General features: G+C 44.0%; 1 protein-coding gene across 1 annotated transcript in view; it reads left to right on the top strand.

Annotated features, from left to right (window-relative positions):
* The window catches only part of wwc1 (WW and C2 domain containing 1), a 101,501-nt gene that overhangs the window by 40,431 nt on the left and 42,083 nt on the right, over positions 1-18,987 (top strand). Inside the window, exons 7-12 of the mRNA XM_080755238.1 lie at positions 1,684-1,816; positions 3,474-3,638; positions 4,462-4,523; positions 6,504-6,791; positions 9,661-9,750; positions 17,609-17,985. Coding sequence (XP_080611364.1) covers positions 1,684-1,816; positions 3,474-3,638; positions 4,462-4,523; positions 6,504-6,791; positions 9,661-9,750; positions 17,609-17,985 — 1,115 coding nt within the window. The remainder of the gene's footprint in view (positions 1-1,683; positions 1,817-3,473; positions 3,639-4,461; positions 4,524-6,503; positions 6,792-9,660; positions 9,751-17,608; positions 17,986-18,987) is intronic.

An 18,987-nucleotide genomic window follows, 5' to 3' on the forward strand; every position in this document is an offset into this window, starting at 1 on the left:
GCTTCTCACATGGCCGGCTTCAGCCTCTGGTGAACCGGGGTTTTGCTCAGGGTCAGCGCGGGCAGGGCTCGCTGTGGTGGCTGCAGCTGCTGCAGCAGCGGTGCAGTCGCTGGTCTCGCTGGTGCTGTTGTTCGCAGCTTCTGAATTACTTTGCTTTTGTTGTTTGTCCTTTGCCTTGAAAAAAGACCGTATATCCATTTTGGGGGTTTGAAATGAACGCTGACTGTACAGAAAGCTTTCGATTGGCGGGGCGGAAATGCGGAACACGTTTAACTTTGTTTACAGAAAATAATGATGCTTTGCGGTGAGATGAGGATATGATTGGGCGTTACTGCCCCCCGTGATGTTTTTTTTTTTTTTTTAAACAAAGCCTTGCTGAATATCACCTGTTTGTCACACCAGGTGGGTGGTGCAGTGACAAAAGCACACACACTGTATAGCGGGTTGATATAATGCTGCTCACATATTTTATATTTAATTTGCAAAATACCAGGCATAGCATTTGGGAAGGCACAGCCTCCCCTAGCCTTATACACCCGCCGCCCATGAGGAGGTGTAGTTCCAGACTCTATATAACGTTCAGGAGGTGTAGTTCCAGACTCTATATAACATTCAGGAGGTGTAGTTCCAGACTCTATATAACATTCAGGAGGTGTAGTTCCAGACTCTATATAGCATTCAGGAGGTGTAGTTCCAGACTCTATATAACATTCAGGAGGTGTAGTTCCAGACTCTATATAACATTCAGGAGGTGTAGTTCCATACTCTATATAACATTCAGGAGGTGTAGTTCCAGACTCTATATAACATTCAGGAGGTGTAGTTCCAGACTCTATATAACATTCAGGAGGTGTAGTTCCAGACTCTATATAACATTCAGGAGGTGTAGTTCCAGACTAGCTAACCGCTAACCCCTAGGGATTCACTCTGTGCTGTCTGACAGTTCTGTGTGTAAACTGTGTCACTCTGTTGATCGCCCTGAGAGAGAGAGAGAGAGAGAGAGAGAGAGAGAGAGAGAGAGAGAGAGAGAGAGAGAGAGAGAGAGAGAGAGAGAGAGGTAGAGAGAGCTTTGGTTACAGCAGACACAGTGGACTGACTACATTCCACAACGGTGTCACCTCTATGACCCTGTTCTGTCTCTATGTCTCTCTGCCTCCCTCTCTCTCTCTCACACCACACACACACACACACACACACACACACACACACACACACACACACACACACACACACACACACACACACACACACACACACAGCGTCTCTGGCCCGTGGGAGCGGCAGGCTACAAACACACTGCAATACATTTCCTCCTGCCATTAGAGTACTTAGAGTACTTAGAGTACATTTAGAGTACTTAGAGTACTTAGAGTACATTAGAGTACTTAGAGTACTTTGATCTTTGTACCTTGTTGTTTACTATATTTTTCATGATTCTTGTACTTTGTTTTTGTTGTTTGTTTTTATGCATTGTCGTTCTTTTCTATGTCTTCTTGCCTGGCCAACAGCCAGGGTTAGGGTTAGGGTTAGGGTTAGGGTTAGCCCTAACCCTAACCCTAACCCTAAAACATGTTGTCATGGTTACCATCTCTAACCCTAACTCTCTGCCTATAGGATAGACCAGAAGGTCTCCTCCATGGGTTGTCATGGTTACCATCTCTAACCCTAACTCTCTGCCTATAGGATAGACCAGAAGGTCTCCTCCATGGGTTGTCATGGTTACCAGCTGCAGGAAGCTCAGTCCATCCTCACAGAGGTTCGTTCCATCAGAGACGCCCTGAGTTCTGGAGAGAGAGAGAAGCAACACCTGATACAGGTAATATACTGTATAATATACTGTATAATATACTGTATACTACTGTATAATACTGTATACTACTGTATAATACTGTATACTACTGTATACTATACTACTAGTATGACACCTGAGGGTGGAATGCGACCTCAGGGTGACATGCGACCTCGCTCGCGCCAATTCTTGACTATCTGGCCAACCACAGCGTTTCTCTGACGATTCTAGTTGTTATCATTCTGGGGGGAGTTTGTTCATGTTTTTGTGAGGGTGTCAACCCTAGGAGACACGGGGAGAACATGCAAACTCCACACAGAAAGGCCCTATCGCCAACCCCACCTAGGGTGTGAGCGATAGGGCCTAAACATGGAGATATGGAGAACACTATATATGGAGATAGTCCAGTCCATCATGTCATATGGGACTACCGTCATAGACAGTAGCCATTGTTAGGCCGGAGTCAATGACTGTCTGTCTGACTGTCTGTACAGGAAGTGATATCACATGACATACTTTTTATGCCCATATATGAGTCATTCTGTACCACATCTCCATGTTGGTCCAAATGACCAACGTCGAGCTTGACAAGGAGGATACCGCACATTGTACCTCATCCACCCTTTCTTCTCTCTCCTTTTGGTATCTTTATCCTCCTCCTTTTTTTCTTTTTTATTCTTCTCTTTTTTTCACAGCCGCCCCCATATTTACTTTAGAAAATATATATTAAATTCTAAGAACGTTTCAAGTACCAGTTTGATACAAGAGCGAATCCTGTGCGTCGACTTAAAGTCGGATCCAGGCCTAATAACTTTATCTAGCCGCCCCCGTTGCCACCTCCTTTTCTTTTCTGAGACACATTGTACCTCATCCACCCTTTCTTCTCTCTCCTTTTGGTATCTTTATCCTCCTCCTCCTTTTTTTGTCTTTCTTAGTCTTGTGTATCCTTCTCTTTTGGCTACTGTCTATGACGGTAGTCCCATATGACATGATGGACTGGACTATCTCCATATATAGTGTTATCCACATTTCGTGTAGCCGCCCCGTACAGGAAGTGATGTCACAACTCGCTGACATCACACTGACATCACAGAGGTTACGGAAGGAAGGTCACTCAAGCGACACGGTTTTTCAGAGTATATGCGACCTTCGGTCGCAATAACCCTATATATAACCATAACACTATACTACTGTATAATACTATACTATAACCCTATATATAACCCTAATACTGAGTTCGGGACTGAGAGCCTGCCATGCAAGATGGAAGCCCTCTCTCCAGAAGTAACAGCAGATCAACATGCTCACAACTGAGCATGTAGATCTGCTATTTTCACAATAGAACCGTGTTATACAAAATGTAATACAAAATGTGCTCGTCAGGGTGGGGGGTCCCCAGTTAAAATATGATTATTTTGGGGGTCCCCAGTTAAAATATGATTATTTTGGGGGTCGTGGGCTGAAAAGGTTGAGAACCACTGCTCCAGAAGGCCTTGTCTTTGTCCATGTGATCGAGCCTTAAGGTGCCTTAAGGTGCCTTAAGGAGCCTTAAGGTGCCTTAAGGTGCCTTAAGGAGCCTAACCCTAACCCTTTGCTTATTGTTAATCACTCTGGATTAAGGGTGTCTGTCAAATGCCTAAATTGTAATACTCTCCTCTCCTCTCCTCTCCTCTCCTCTTTATAGAAACTAGCGGTTTTAAAGGATGGTTTCCAGTTAGACGGTGGATCCCAGCAGGACTTGTGGGGCAGCGTTGGCTCTCTGTGCAGCTCTGAGGCATCAGAGGTCCAACGACCTCTAGGACCCAGACTGTACTGTGAGGCAGGCTCCCAGACTGAACTACCTCTGGAGGTATGTTCCTAAACCTAAACCTAAACCTAACCCACACTGTACTGTGAGGTAGAGTCCATAGAGCTACATACTGTATAATATAATATAATATAATATAATATAATATAATATAATATAATATAATATAAGTAAGGGATAATGAATGGCTCCGCGGTGAATGACGACAGATAACTGACCGACGGACTGATAACTCCCCGAGGCGCTAGCCGAGGGGAGTTATCAGTCCGAAGGGAAGTTATCTGTCGTCATTCACCAAGGAGCCATTCATTATCCCGCTTATTACCCGGCTACTAAATAAAAGTAATAATTTGACTAAAAACTAAAAACAAAACAAAGTATTTCCTTGTTTACAGACGGCTGGAAGTGTTCCACAAGTGTTGCGCTGGGCGTCCTCCCAGCGCGACACGATCGCCTTGGAAAACAAGGAAGTGCTGATTAGATAGAATCCATTTTCTGATACTACGTCCTCTATTTCTCGCTTAAAATATTTTTAAAAACATTCTTGAGATCAACGTTTAGTTGTAAATGTCGCTGTGTGGTTGTTTACATGGCTGACATGTTGGCTACAGCACAAGGTTCACGCAGTGCAACTTGACTGCAGCAGGTGCTCTGAGCCTTTGATTAGGCAGCGGTCTGTTATAGAGCGGAGCGGTCTGTTATCGTGTGATAACAGACCTCTGATTTCAGCGCTCGACCAATCAGAATCAAGAATCCAAACAGGCCGGGTAATAATATAATATAATATATAATAGGGTTAGATTGTACAGACTGTACTATTTCTATGCATTTGATGTATTTTTATTCTTCTTATTCTTCTTAACAGCAGAACAACCAGCTGGCAGAGAAAGTTCGTCTCACTCTGAAGTATGAAGACACCAAGAGAAGGTGTGTGTGTGTGTGTGTGTGTGTGTGTGTGTGTGTGTGTGTGTGTGTGTGTGTGTGTGTGTGTGTGTGTGTGTGAGGTAGGGCCCCCTGCTGGGTCCTACTGGGTCCTATAATGAACTGGGTCCTATAATGAACTGAACACACTAGCAGATAATTAACTGAACACACTTGTTTGTAAATACACCAAATATGTGATTATAATCCATTTCTAATGGATAAAGCCTTGACCTGGTTGAGAAGTCATCAGGTGGTAACCAACCTTCTTAAAGTGTTTCAACCCTTACCCACAACACTCTAACTCTCTAACCCTAACCCTAACCCTAACCCTTACCCAACCTTCTTAAAGTGTTTCAACCCTTATCCACAACACTATCCTCCAGGATGAGAAGTCATCAGGTGGTACCCAACCTTCTTAAAGTGTTTCAACCCTTACCCACAACACTCTAACTCTCTAACCCTAACCCTAACCCTAACCCTTACCCAACCTTCTTAAAGTGTTTCAACCCTTATCCACAACACTATCCTCCAGGATGAGAGGGGTAGTGATTTGACCAATCACTGCTGACCCGCCAGCAGTGATTGGCCAAATCACTACCCCTCTCATCCAGGCTTCCAGCTATTGTCCTCTCTTTTATGCCAGAGCCAACAGGAGGCTCTCTCTGCCGCTTCTCCCAGCCTACGAACGGCTGTTTTCCTCAAGTGGCCTCTCAATCCGACCTTTGTCAACAGATTCTACACTGATTGAGCAGGGAATCATCAACATCCAACTTCCACTGTCATCAGCCATGATGTCCACCCCTTGTCCCGGCAGTCCAGGACAAGCTGTTGGTTTTCTTTCTCTCTGCTGCTTCCTCGCAGCCCTCCTCCCACGGGACGGTTAGTTCCACCAGGATGATCTTCTTTCCCTCTGGAGACCACATAATTATGTCAGGTCTCAGTTTGATGGACAGTACCCCCTCTGGGAAGTGGAGCTTCCTCCCCAGGTCGACCCCAATCTCCCAACTCTGGGCCGACTGCAGGAGGTTTTGCTTGGCTTGGCCTTGGACGACTGGTCTATGACCCTAACCTAACCCTAACCCTAACCCTAACCCTAACCCTAACCCTGACCCTCTCTCACGAAGGTGATGTTGCTCGGCAGCGGTCTAGTTTTGGCTGGATGTTTCTTTCTCCACTCTTGCTCCAAGATGTCTGCGAGCAGTGCCAACACCTTGTCATGGCGCCACCAGATCTTCATCGAGCATGGACCACTCCTTGGTCTCACTCATCTTAGGCCACTTGATTCTTTCCTTCGTTGGCTGGGGTGGGCTTTCTGGAATGGCATGTGGGGTTGTCCTTGTGTGTTCTTGGGGGATTGCAGGCATTGAGAGATCTCTAGGACTATGGTTTGCTTCCTGCCTAGGGTTCTCCTGCGTCTCACCAGACTGTTCGTCTGAGCGGTGTGCATGCGTCCGTCCTTGTCCACACTTGGTCTTGTCCTTGGCCTTACTCTGATATATTTTGAGCCCTTTTGCACCTTTGCAGATCTTTCCGCAATTGCATTTCACTTCCCATGCCTCCCCAGTCAAGGTGGTTTGTTTGAGCCTTCTCTGTGTCTGTGTCACTGTCCTTGTCATAGCAGTTGAATCTGTCCGAGCGAGACAGATTCAACTAGACCTTCTGTTCCACAGATAATGGCCAAAACATCTTGAACACGTGCACAGATTTTCGATCGCCGCTTTTCGATTGATTATTTGTTTTGCCGTTGTCGCCCGTCTTTCTCTCCTCTCCTCTCCTCTCCTCTCCTCTCCTCCTCTCCTCTCCTCTCCTCTCCTCTCCTCTCCTCTCCTCTCCTCTCCCCTCCCCTCCCCTCCCCTCCTCCTCTCCTCTCCTCTCCTCTCCTCCTCTCCTCTCCTCTCCTCTCCTCTCCTCTCCTCTCCTCTCCTCCCCTCTCCTCTCCTCCTCTCCTCTCCTCTCCTCTCCTCTCCTCTCCTCTCCTCTCAGGATCTCCTCCATAGAGGAGCAGATAGCGAGGTTAGATGGGGAGAGATGGCCGGGCCTGCTGGACCCGGAGAGAGACCGTTTGATCCTTATCAACGAGAAGGAGGAGCTTCTGAAGGAGATGCAGTACGCTCGCCTCCCCCGCAACTCCCCGAGCTCCGCCCCTTCCTCTAGCCCCACCCCATCCTCTAGCCACGCCCCCTCGGCGGAGAGGATGGAGACGCAGCGACGATGTCTGGAGAGAGATCTACAACAGGCCAGAGAGAGACAGTCTAAAGCCTTGTCTGAGAGGTGAGACATGTAACGGTTTCTGTAAGCTTTGAATAGGGGATACCTACCAGAGTATAGGAGATACCTACCAGAGAGGACTCAGAGTGTATAGGAGATACCTACCAGAGAGGACTCAGTGTGTATAGGAGATACCTACCAGAGAGGACTCAGTGTGTATAGGAGATACCTACCAGAGAGGACTCAGTAGGAGATACCTACCAGAGAGGACTCAGTGTGTATAGGAGATACCTACCAGAGAAGACTCGGTAGGAGATACCTACCAGAGAAGACTCAGTAGGAGATACCTACCAGAGAGGACTCAGTAGGAGATACCTACCAGAGAAGACTCAGTAGGAGATACCTACCAGAGAGGACTCAGTAGGAGATACCTACCAGAGAAGACTCAGTAGGAGATACCTACCAGAGAGGACTCAGTAGGAGATACCTACCAGAGAGGACTCAGTGTCTATAGGAGATACCTACCAGAGAGGACTCAGTGTGTATAGGAGATACCTACCAGAGAGGACTCAGTGTGTATAGGAGATACCTACCAGAGAGGACTCAGTAGGAGATACCTACCAGAGAAGACTCAGTGTGTGTATAGGAGATACCTACCGGAGAAGACTCAGTAGGAGATACCTACCAGAGAGGACTCAGTGTGTATAGGAGATACCTACCAGAGAAGACTCAGTAGGAGATACCTACCAGAGAGGACTCAGTAGGAGATACCTACCAGAGAAGACTCAGTAGGAGATACCTACCAGAGAGGACTCAGTGTGTATAGGAGATACCTACCAGAGAAGACTCAGTAGGAGATACCTACCAGAGAAGACTCAGTAGGAGATACCTACCAGAGAAGACTCAGTGTGTATAGGAGATACCTACCAGAGTGGACTCAGTAGGAGATACCTACCAGAGAGGACTCAGTGTGTATAGGAGATACCTACCAGAGAGGACTCAGTAGGAGATACCTACCAGAGAAGACTCAGTAGGAGATACCTACCAGAGAAGACTCAGTACGAGATACCTACCAGAGAAGACTCAGTAGGAGATACCTACCAGAGAAGGCTCAGTGTGTATAGGAGATACCTACCAGAGAAGACTCAGTAGGAGATACCTACCAGAGAAGACTCAGTAGGAGATACCTACCAGAGAAGACTCAGTAGGAGATACCTACCAGAGAAGACTCAGTGTGTATAGGAGAAACCTACCAGAGAAGACTCAGTGTGTATAGGAGATACCTACCAGAGAAGACTCAGTAGGAGATACCTACCAGAGAAGACTCAGTAGGAGATACCTACCAGAGAAGACTCAGTAGGAGATACCTACCAGAGAGGACTCAGTAGGAGATACCTACCAGAGAGGACTCAGTGTGTATAGGAGATACCTACCAGAGAAGACTCAGTAGGAGATACCTACCAGAGAGGACTCAGTGTGTATAGGAGATACCTACCAGAGAGGACTCAGTGTGTATAGGAGATACCTACCAGAGAAGACTCAGTAGGAGATACCTACCAGAGAGGACTCAGTGTGTGTATAGGAGATACCTACCAGAGAGGACTCAGTGTGTATAGGAGATACCTACCAGAGAGGACTCAGTGTGTATAGGAGATACCTACCAGAGAAGACTCAGTAGGAGATACCTACCAGAGAAGACTCAGTAGGAGATACCTACCAGAGAAGACTCAGTAGGAGATACCTACCAGAGAGGACTCAGTAGGAGATACCTACCAGAGAAGACTCAGTAGGAGATACCTACCAGAGAAGACTCAGTAGGAGATACCTACCAGAGAAGACTCAGTAGGAGATACCTACCAGAGAGGACTCAGTAGGAGATACCTACCAGAGAGGACTCAGTGTGTATAGGAGATACCTACCAGAGAGGACTCAGTGTCTATAGGAGATACCTACCAGAGAAGACTCAGTAGGAGATACCTACCAGAGAGGACTCAGTGTGTATAGGAGATACCTACCAGAGAGGACTCAGTGTGTGTATAGGAGATACCTACCAGAGAAGACTCAGTAGGAGATACCTACCAGAGAAGACTCAGTAGGAGATACCTACCAGAGAAGACTCAGTGTGTATAGGAGATACCTACCAGAGAGGACTCAGTAGGAGATACCTACCAGAGAAGACTCAGTGTGTAGCCAGGTGTTGATGAGAAAAGGTTACAAAGGACTCAAATAATCAAATAAGAACCCTTAAAATGTATGGACCAGCTCTGTATTAAAAACCAGGGTGGGTTGCAGTAATCATAAATGTCATAATGCTATGTCCATTACTATGACATAATGCTATGTCATAGTAATGTATGGTTGCAGTAATCACATACATTAAATTAAATTAACATAAACCCCAACATAAATGTCACTCAGCACCGCAAAACAAAATAATAACCAAATATGAAATTCAAAGAACTGGGGTTATCAATAGGTTACAAATTCAAAACCTTTTGTAAAGTAATCAAAGAACTGGGGTTATCAATAGGTTACAAATTCAAACCCTTTTGTAAAGTAATCAAGAACTGGGGTTATCAATAGGTTACAAATTCAAACCCTTTTGTAAAGTAATCAAAGAACTGGGGTTATCAATAGGTTACAAATTCAAAACCTTTTGTAAAGTAATCAAAGAACTGGGGTTATCAATAGGTTACACATTCAAAACCTTTTGTAAAGTAATCAAAGAACTGGGGTTATCAATAGGTTACAAATTCAAAACCTTTTGTAAAGTAATCAAAGAACTGGGGTTATCAATAGGTTACAAATTCAAAACCTTTTGTAAAGTAATCAAAGAACTGGGGTTATCAATAGGTTACAAATTCAAAACCTTTTGTAAAGTAATCAAGTCAAATAATGGATTCTGTTTTACATCTTGTGTGTCCGTCTGCAGGTTGCGTCATCACTGTAAAAGGAACAAGCTGGTCAGAGAACTGGAGGAGAATGTGAGACTGGCCATGTCCCTCAGTACGCAGCTGAAGAGGTAATACCCTACTCTATACCCTATAACCCTATACCCTAACCTAACCCTATACCCTACACTAACCTAACCTAACCTAACCTAACCTAACCTAACCTAACCCAACCCTATACCCTACACTAACCTAACCTAACCTAACCTAACCTAACCTAACCTAACCCTAAACCCTACACTAACCTAACCTAACCCTAAACCCTACACTAACCTAACCTAACCCTATACCCTACACTAACCTAACCTAACCTAACCTAACCTAACCTAACCTAACCCTATGACCCTACACTAACCTAACCTAACCCTATACCCTACACTAACCTAACCTAACCCTATACCCTACACTAACCTAACCTAACCCTATACCCTACACTAACCTAACCTAACCTAACCTAACCTAACCTAACCCTATGACCCTACACTAACCTAACCTAACCCTATACCCTACACTAACCTAACCTAACCCTATACCCTACACTAACCTAACCTAACCCTATACCCTACACTAACCTAACCTAACCTAACCTAACCTAACCTAACCTAACCCTATGACCCTACACTAACCTAACCTAACCCTATACCCTACACTAACCTAACCTAACCCTATACCCTACACTAACCTAACCTAACCCTATACCCTACACTAACCTAACCTAACCTAACCTAACCTAACCTAACCTAACCCTATGACCCTACACTAACCTAACCTAACCCTATACCCTACACTAACCTAACCTAACCCTATACCCTACACTAACCTAACCTAACCCTATACCCTACACTAACCTAACCTAACCTAACCTAACCTAACCTAACCTAACCTAACCTAACCTTATGACCCTACCCTAACCTAACCTAACCTAACCTAACCCTATGACCCTACACTAACCTAACCTAACCTAACCTAACCTAACCTAACCTAACCTAACCTAGTGAGACTGGCCATGTCCCTCAGTACGCAGCTGAAGAGGTAACCCCCTACCCTATAACCCTATACCCTAACCTAACCTAACCCTATACCCTACACCAGGGGTGGGCAACTTTGATGATGGTGAGGGCCACTATATTTCCACCTTCACTCCAGAGGGCCACATTTGTCATTCTAGTATTGCATACAATAGAAGCAAAAATAGCAGATCTACAAGCTCAAAACGCATCGCGCTGCGATGCGTTTTGAGCTTGTAGATCGGCTATTTTTGCTTCTTTTGAATTGGAATCCTGAATTATTTTTTGTTCTTTCTTAATTGGAATCTAGTACGGAGGATTGAGGGTTAAATCGTTCACTTTTTCATAAAAGCGTGAAATTTGGTACACTTGTACAGTTTGGGGCCCTGAACATTTTCAGATATGGAGCCATCGCAAAAACGCCCCCTGGTGGCCATGGTGGCCATTTTAATTTCCACCATTACCATTGAATGTATTTTGCATCATAACTCCTGAACCGAACAAGATAATACAGAATATGTGATGTCTACACCTATGTTTTGATGGTCAAGGATTCCATTGACACCATGTACAACATCATAACATTTTCAGGTGAATAGTTAATCGTCAATTCAGTGATGTTGTGACGTGAGGTAGTCCCGTGGTTTTGTCCAAACATTTTTCACTTTTTCATAGAAGCGTGCAATTTGCTACACTTGTACAGTTTGGGGCCCTGAACATTTTCAGATATGGAGCCATCGCAATAACGCCCCCTGGTGGCCATGGCGGTCATTTTAATTTCCGCCATTGCCAATTAATGTTTTTTGCAACATAACTCCTGAACCAAGCATGACAATACAAAATATGTGATGTCTACACCTATGTTTTGATGGCCAAGGATTCCGTTGATATCATGTACAACATCATAAACTGTCCAGGTGAATAGTTAATTGCCAATTCTGTGATGTTGTGAGGTAGTCCGATGGTTTTGTCCAATTTATTTTCACTTTTTCATACGGTACACTTGTACAGTTTGGTACACTGAACATTGTCAGATATGGAGCCATCGCAAAATCGCCAATTACAGCTTAGGCAATTGACACTGGGTGAAAAGATGGGTTACAAAAAATTTAAAATATAACTAAATAATGTATTTTGCGTCTAATTTCCTAAACCATACATGATAATACAGAATGTGTGTCTACACCTATGTTTTGATGGTCAAGCATTCCATTGATAGCGCGTACAACATCATAAACTGTTCAGGTGAATGGTTATGTATTAGTCAATTCAGTGATATAGTGAGTATTGCAATGAAATAGATGAGATTATGCAGAATAAAATTTCAAGCATATTTCATGTCATCCCACATCCTGATTTACTGTTATGATGGTGTCCACAATAAGTATTTATTTTTGGTTGACTCATCTCAGTGTTTTTTTGTGAAGATCTGTCATCTGCTGAACCCCTTCATGAAGCAAGTATACCTTCCTGCCAAACGGCACAAAAAATACATGCTACCAATCATATGATATGTATAGCATAGAATTTGCTGAGCTGGTTTACTATATTGAGAATGTCTGTGCAAATGAAGAAATGAAGTCTGTCTTTAGTTGTAAATAAACTGTACTCCTGCCACCTAGATCAACTGAACCAGGAACAGCTGGGATGTGCAAAGAATGTTAGAGAGGCAGGGGCTGAAATGTCTGAAAGGCCCTTTTGGTGGAAATATTGAAAATAGCCGACACACCGCTCAGCTATTTTCGGTGCTTGATACCACACTGAACTAATCAAGTCAATACTGGAGATGTGGTGTAACGGCATAGATTTCTACACAGAGAGGGAAATTCTTTCAACATAAGATGCTGCATTCAAGGTCAGGAGAGTTCGGACAAGATTGAATTCTCTTGAATGCTGCCTTCAGGTATGGCATGGAAAGAGGGCATTTGCATTTCTCCATAACAAGGACCTGTACAGGCAACTGCCGAGGCTCAGCAAGAAGGTAGCAGCTAGGAGGCTGAAGCTGGCCGGCCACTGCCACAGACAATGGGAGCTCCCGGCAGCAGGCTGGTCCTGTGGGAACCAACGCGCGGGCATCGATCGCGAGGATGTTCCGCGTTAACGTATGTGGACGTCCTGAAGAAGGATGCGGGAAGCTCATCTGAGGACGACCAAGAGAGAGAAAAACTGCATTCATGGTGTGTGGAGAGGGCACTTTTTACAGACGAACAAAAGGGCAGGGGCTCAAGACCCCTTTGATGTCTAAGTGTGCCTGAGGAACAGACATCAAGGGTTAACTCCACACATTTAAAGAATAGGGTTAGGGTCAGTACCTGTGTCCTGAAAAATCAACCAGCAGAACACATCTCCTTGGCAGCCTTTCATGCCAATAAGCTGCAACCAAAGTCACCCCTGCCATCTCAGCTCTCCTTCCCCTATTCCCTGATGACTCAAAATCAGTGGCCATGATTCATCATGCAATGAATGTTATCAATCAAGCAGTACAGAGGGTACATCCAGGACAAGTACAGTACCTGTTGTGACTTTGGACCTATTTAGCCAAACAAATAGCCCAAATAGGCCCCTTTCACATGGAGAAGGAGAAGATCATTTTATGATTGTCTTAGGAGGACTGCATATTGAGATGGCGGCTCTCAAGATACAGGGGGACTGGCTAGAAGGTAGTGGTTGGATGGAAGCCATTGTCCAAGCGAACATGGCGAGTTGCAGAGTCCTTTCTGAAAGCTTCAACCAAAAGAAAGACTTTTGTGGACACTAATAAGTAACATAACAGTAAATTAGGCCCCAGCTAGCGGGATGGCATGAATATGCTTGAAATTTAATTCCGCATAATCTCATCTATTTCATGCAATCCTCACTGAATTGACTATTAACTATTCCAATGAACAGTTTATGATGTTGTACACATTATCAATGGAATCCCTGGCCATCAAAACATAGGTGTAGACAATACCTATTCTGTATTATCATGTTAGGTTCAGGAGTTATGACGCAAAATACATTAATTTGGTAATGGTGGAAATTAAAATGGCCACCATGGCCACCAGGGGGCGTTTTTGCGATGGCTCCATATCTGAAAATGTTCAGGGCCCCAAACTGTACAAGTGTACCAAATTTCACGCTTTTATGAAAAAGTTTATTATGTTTGGACAAAACCATGGGACTACCTCACAACATCACTGAATTGACCATTAACTATTCACCCGAACAGTTTATGACATTTTACATGATATCAATGAAATCCTTAACCATCAAAACATAGGTGTAGACATCACCTATTCAGTATTATCATGTTTGGTTCAGGAGTTATGTTGCAAAATACATTAATTGGTAATGGTGGAAATTAAAATGGCTGCCATGGCCACCAGGGGGCGTTTTTGCGATGGCTCCATATCTGAAAATGTTCAGGGCCCCAAACTGTACAAGTGTACCAAATTTCACGCTTTTATGAAAAAGTGAACGATTCACCTAAAATCTGACCTCAATCCTCCGTACTAATCCTGAAATGTAACATTTTGATTTATTTAATTTCAAACACATTTAGTTATACTCATGTTAACTTTATGAACCTAAATACAAATACATTGGACATAAAAAAAATACATTTTAACACATCGGGTGCCCACGAGGTGTCTACACGCCAATCTCTTTGATGTCTCTGGAGGCCCACGACGCGTTTGACGCGTTTTACAATAATCTATACTGTACTGTAGTTACTGTACATTGCTACCGCAATGAAGGCTCTACCACGGTGATCAAACGCCAACAATATGGGAAAAACACTACATTTCCCAAAATGCAGTGCGGTACACGTGACCAGGATGTACAGTCTCCCTGCAGCCAATCACAAGCTTCTGTTCCTATCCTGCACTGCACTCTATCGTCCCCTCGCAGGCTCGCACGACTCGTATGTATCATGGATACTAGTATTTTCCCAGTAACGGAGTCTCGGCGGAGATACACGTAACATGGCGGATTCTTCTCCTAGTCTATCTTTTTCAATCACCATGTTCAATGCGCGGTCCTTTCTACCTACCGTGACACAACCGCTGTGGCCCAGGTTTGATAAAAAGATGTCCTGACTGAAAGAAAACTTTATCGTAAAAATGAACAGGACATCCGTGGATTACATTTACTCGTATCATGGATACTATTTTCCCAGTGACGCGGCGGAGGTAACGTAACATGGCGGATTCCTCTCCTGGTCTAGCTTTTTCAATCACCATGTTCAAAACGCGACCCTTTCTACCGCCCGTGATACACACGCTGTGGCCCAAGATTGGTAAAAAGCTGTCCTGACTGAAAGAAAAGATCATCGTGAAAATAAACTGGACATACTTGGATTACATTTACTCAACGTATTACGGATACTTTTTCCACGACGCGAAGGTACGTAAATGACGTGTTGCCATGGAGACGATGGGCCCCTGTGAGGGTAAACCCTGAATTAACGTGGGCATCCGATGTGTTAATACTACTATACTAGTCATTAAGCTACTAATATAGACCGACGGAATTAAAGCAGGTCATGTTTGGAATTGTAACAGCTGAAATCAATTATATATCAGTATTCCAGTATTAACCTGCGGGCCGCATTAAGTGAATGTGGGGGCCGCATGTGGCCCCCGGGCCGCCAGTTGCCCATGTATGCCCTACACTAACCTAACCTAACCTAACCTAACCTAACCTAACCTAACCCTATGACCCTACACTAACCTAACCTAACCTAACCTAACCTAACCTAACCTAACCTAACCTAACCTAACCCTATGACCCTACCCTAACATAACCTAACCTAGTGAGAATGACCATGTCCCTCAGTACCCAGCTGAAGAGGTAAGACCTTACCCAACTCTAGGCCTTGTTCACATAGTTAAGGGATATTCCATGTCGGTTCCTGATCAAAATAAGAATCCATTTCCCACAATGCTCTGCTTGAAGTATTCTCTGATGTAGACTAAAAGAGGCATCGCAGCAGGGCCCTTCTGTCCTACTGGTTGGTGGTTTAAACCCCGCCTCTTTGTCTCGTCAAGGCTTCCCCCTGCAGCTTGCCTACAACTTACCTTAAAGGACCTACACCATGAATTTTCACTTTTTCTATTTTAAAACCTTTTTTTGGGGTCCCACTGGCACCTTCTATCCTCACAAAGTCCTATTTCAGAGTCAAAAAAAAAAAAGAAAATCAAATTTTTTTTTTTCAAATTTTTTTTCAAAACATTTTTTTTCAAAAACTGTCAAAAAGTCAAAAAAAAAATTCAATTTTTTTTTTTTCTCCCGTCATTTTTAGACCAGGATTGAGGGAGTAGCCTGCAAGATTCCTTCACCAATGTAAACACAGTTGCTGAGGGAAGCTACTTCCTAGACAGCAAGACTCGCTGTGATTGGCCGGTAGTGTATCATGTGGGAGATGACATCATTTTGCCGGGAAATTCTCCCCCCCTCACAACTCATAGAAAACATATAAAGAGAAGGCTTCAGAAGCTGAAAATAACAGAGTGGGTGTTCTAAAACTTTAGCGATTTAACAGTTAGGACAATTTTAAGATTTGTTTTATAAAAAAAGTTACATGGTATAACTTTAAAAGCATGGTGTAGGCCCTTTAATGCAAACCTCTTCCTTTAAAACCAGCCTTAAAGTTATACCATGTAACTTTTTTTATAAAACAAATCTTAAAATGGTCCTAACTGTTAAATCGCTAAAGTTTTAGAACCCACACTCCGTTATTTTCAGCTTCAAAAGCCTTCTCTTTATATGTTTTCTATGAGCCGTGAGGGGGGGAGAATTTCGCGGCAAAATGACGTCATCATACTACCGGCCAATCACAGCGAGGGTTATACACTGCCGGCCAATCACAGCGCATCTTGGAGTGGGGTCGCTAGGGCGGCCATATTTGTAGTCTCCCGGCCGTGTGTCTCTATACTCGGGTGCAAAGCATGGGTGAAGGAGTGTATCTCCGGAATGGCTGAACGCACAGGAACCAGGGACCCCTCAAAAGATAGATCTCGGCGAGGTGGAGGCAGACGCGGGGGTGTGAGAACCGAAAAACGGCCGAAAGACGCGGACGCGACCGAGGTTTGCTATAGAGCTACTGACCACAAGTTGAGCAACTTACACAGTATAGCTTTAAGGAAAGCTTAAGGCAAGCTTTCCTTATCAAACATGTGACTTCCATAGGGAATGAATTGAACGGAGCTTTACCTCCCACCTCCACCAGGTTAAGGATAAGGAATGTTACTTAAATGTGTGTCAGCGGCCTAACCTTAAAAATATTACTAACCCTAATACCTATGTAGAATAGTTATTGGTTCAAGGAATAGTAGTCATCACCATGGTACATCTATCAGAATGTATGACACAGTATGGTCCGTTTAAGCCTTTATTAGTCCGTTGCATATACAAGCAGTTGGAAGAGCAAGGAGTCATGTAGGCTTCACGGTTGTGGTTATGATTTTATTTCATTTATAATAATGAGGGCCTGCTGAGACTCCCTGCTAAGGGCTCTCAGAGGGAGTGTGGTTGCTGCTGGTGCCAAACAGAACTGAGGGAAAACATGCTGTATTTATAGCAGGCCAGTGATGAGTGGTTATTGAGCACAGGTGTGACAATTGAGGGGTGGATCCAATCCAGGAGTAGGGGGAGGGTTTCTGACTAGATGACTTTTGAACAACCTACATAATGAATAATCTAACGTTTTGCTAAATATTCATGCCTAATACGTCCTAATACGGACATATCCCATATGCATATTATGGAAGAATGATGACACGGCCATGCTCTAGGGTCGTCCTTATATGGAGATTGCTAACGACCTCTACATAAAGTGCTCAAAAAGCATGCACAACATTCAGGGAACATCTCCGAACGCCAAAATAAACTGTATTCCATTTATGCAATAAACCTGACCAAACTGCTCTGTCCTCAGCCTCTCAGCCAGTACTCTATCCTGCTCCTCGGGTTCCTCCAGGGGGTCCCTGACCTCCTCCAGGGGGTCCCTGACGTCCTCCAGGGGGTCCCTGGCCACCACCTCCTCCTCTCTGGGCTCCTGTTCCTCGCTGAACTACGCCGAGCTGCTCTACCTCGACCCCCCAGACCTCCTCTCGGACCCCCCAGACCTCCTCTGTGACCCGGAGCTCCATGCTCGCCTGCAGGGCCTCCTCAGGGAGGAGCAGGAGGCTCCGCCTCCCTTCCTCCGCCCGCGCTGCCTCAACTCCATCACCACCATCCATGAACAGGAGGGGGAGGGGGGAGCAGGGGCGGAGCCAGGGGGGAGGACGGACCGGACCTCCACAGGAGACATGGGTAAACTACACCTTAAACACCTTAAATTTAAAACTTGCTTGACCCTTCCCTTAAAACATGTAGTTCACCTTAAAACATGTAGTTCACCTTAAAACATGTAGTTCACTGTTCCTTAAAAAAAATTCCCTTACATGTAGTTCACTGAAATGAAAATCAATAGTGGGAAAGAGGGAATCAATAGGAAATCAATGGGAGTGGGAATCAATAGGGAATCAATAGAATATAGTCAGCAACATGACAGCTTACTGTAGAATATAGTCAGCAACATGACAGTTATCTTACTGTAGAATATAGTCAGCAACATGACAGTTATCTTACTGTAGAATATAGTCAGCAACATGACAGTTATCTTACTGTAGAATATAGTCAGCAACATGACAGTTATCTTACTATAGAATATAGTCAGCAACATCACAGTTATCTTACTGTAGAATATAGTCAACAACATGACAGTTATCTTACTGTAGAATATAGTCAGCAACATGACAGTTATCCTACTGTAGAATATAGTCAGCAACATGACAGTTATCTTACTGTAGAATATAGTCAACAACATGACAGTTATCTTACTGTAGAATATAGTCAGCAACATGACAGTTATCTTACTGTAGAATATAGTCAGCAACATGACAGTTATCTTACTGTAGAATATAGTCAGCAACATGACAGTTATCTTACTGTAGAATATAGTCAACAACATGACAGTTATCTTACTGTAGAATATAGTCAACAACATGACAGTTATCTTACTGTAGAATATAGTCAGCAACATGACAGTTATCTTACTATAGAATATAGTCAGCAACATGACAGTTATCTTACTGTAGAATATAGTCAGCGACATGACAGTTATCTTACTGTAGAATATAGTCAGCGACATGACAGTTATCTTACTGTAGAATATAGTCAGCAACATGACAGTTATCTCACTGTAGAATATAGTCAGCAACGTGACAGTTATCTCACTGTAGAATATAGTCAGCAACGTGACAGTTATCTTAC

Source organism: Nannobrachium achirus, assembly GCF_963921795.1.
Source record: "Nannobrachium achirus genome assembly, contig: SCAFFOLD_134, whole genome shotgun sequence".
Classification (NCBI taxonomy): domain Eukaryota; kingdom Metazoa; phylum Chordata; class Actinopteri; order Myctophiformes; family Myctophidae; genus Nannobrachium; species Nannobrachium achirus.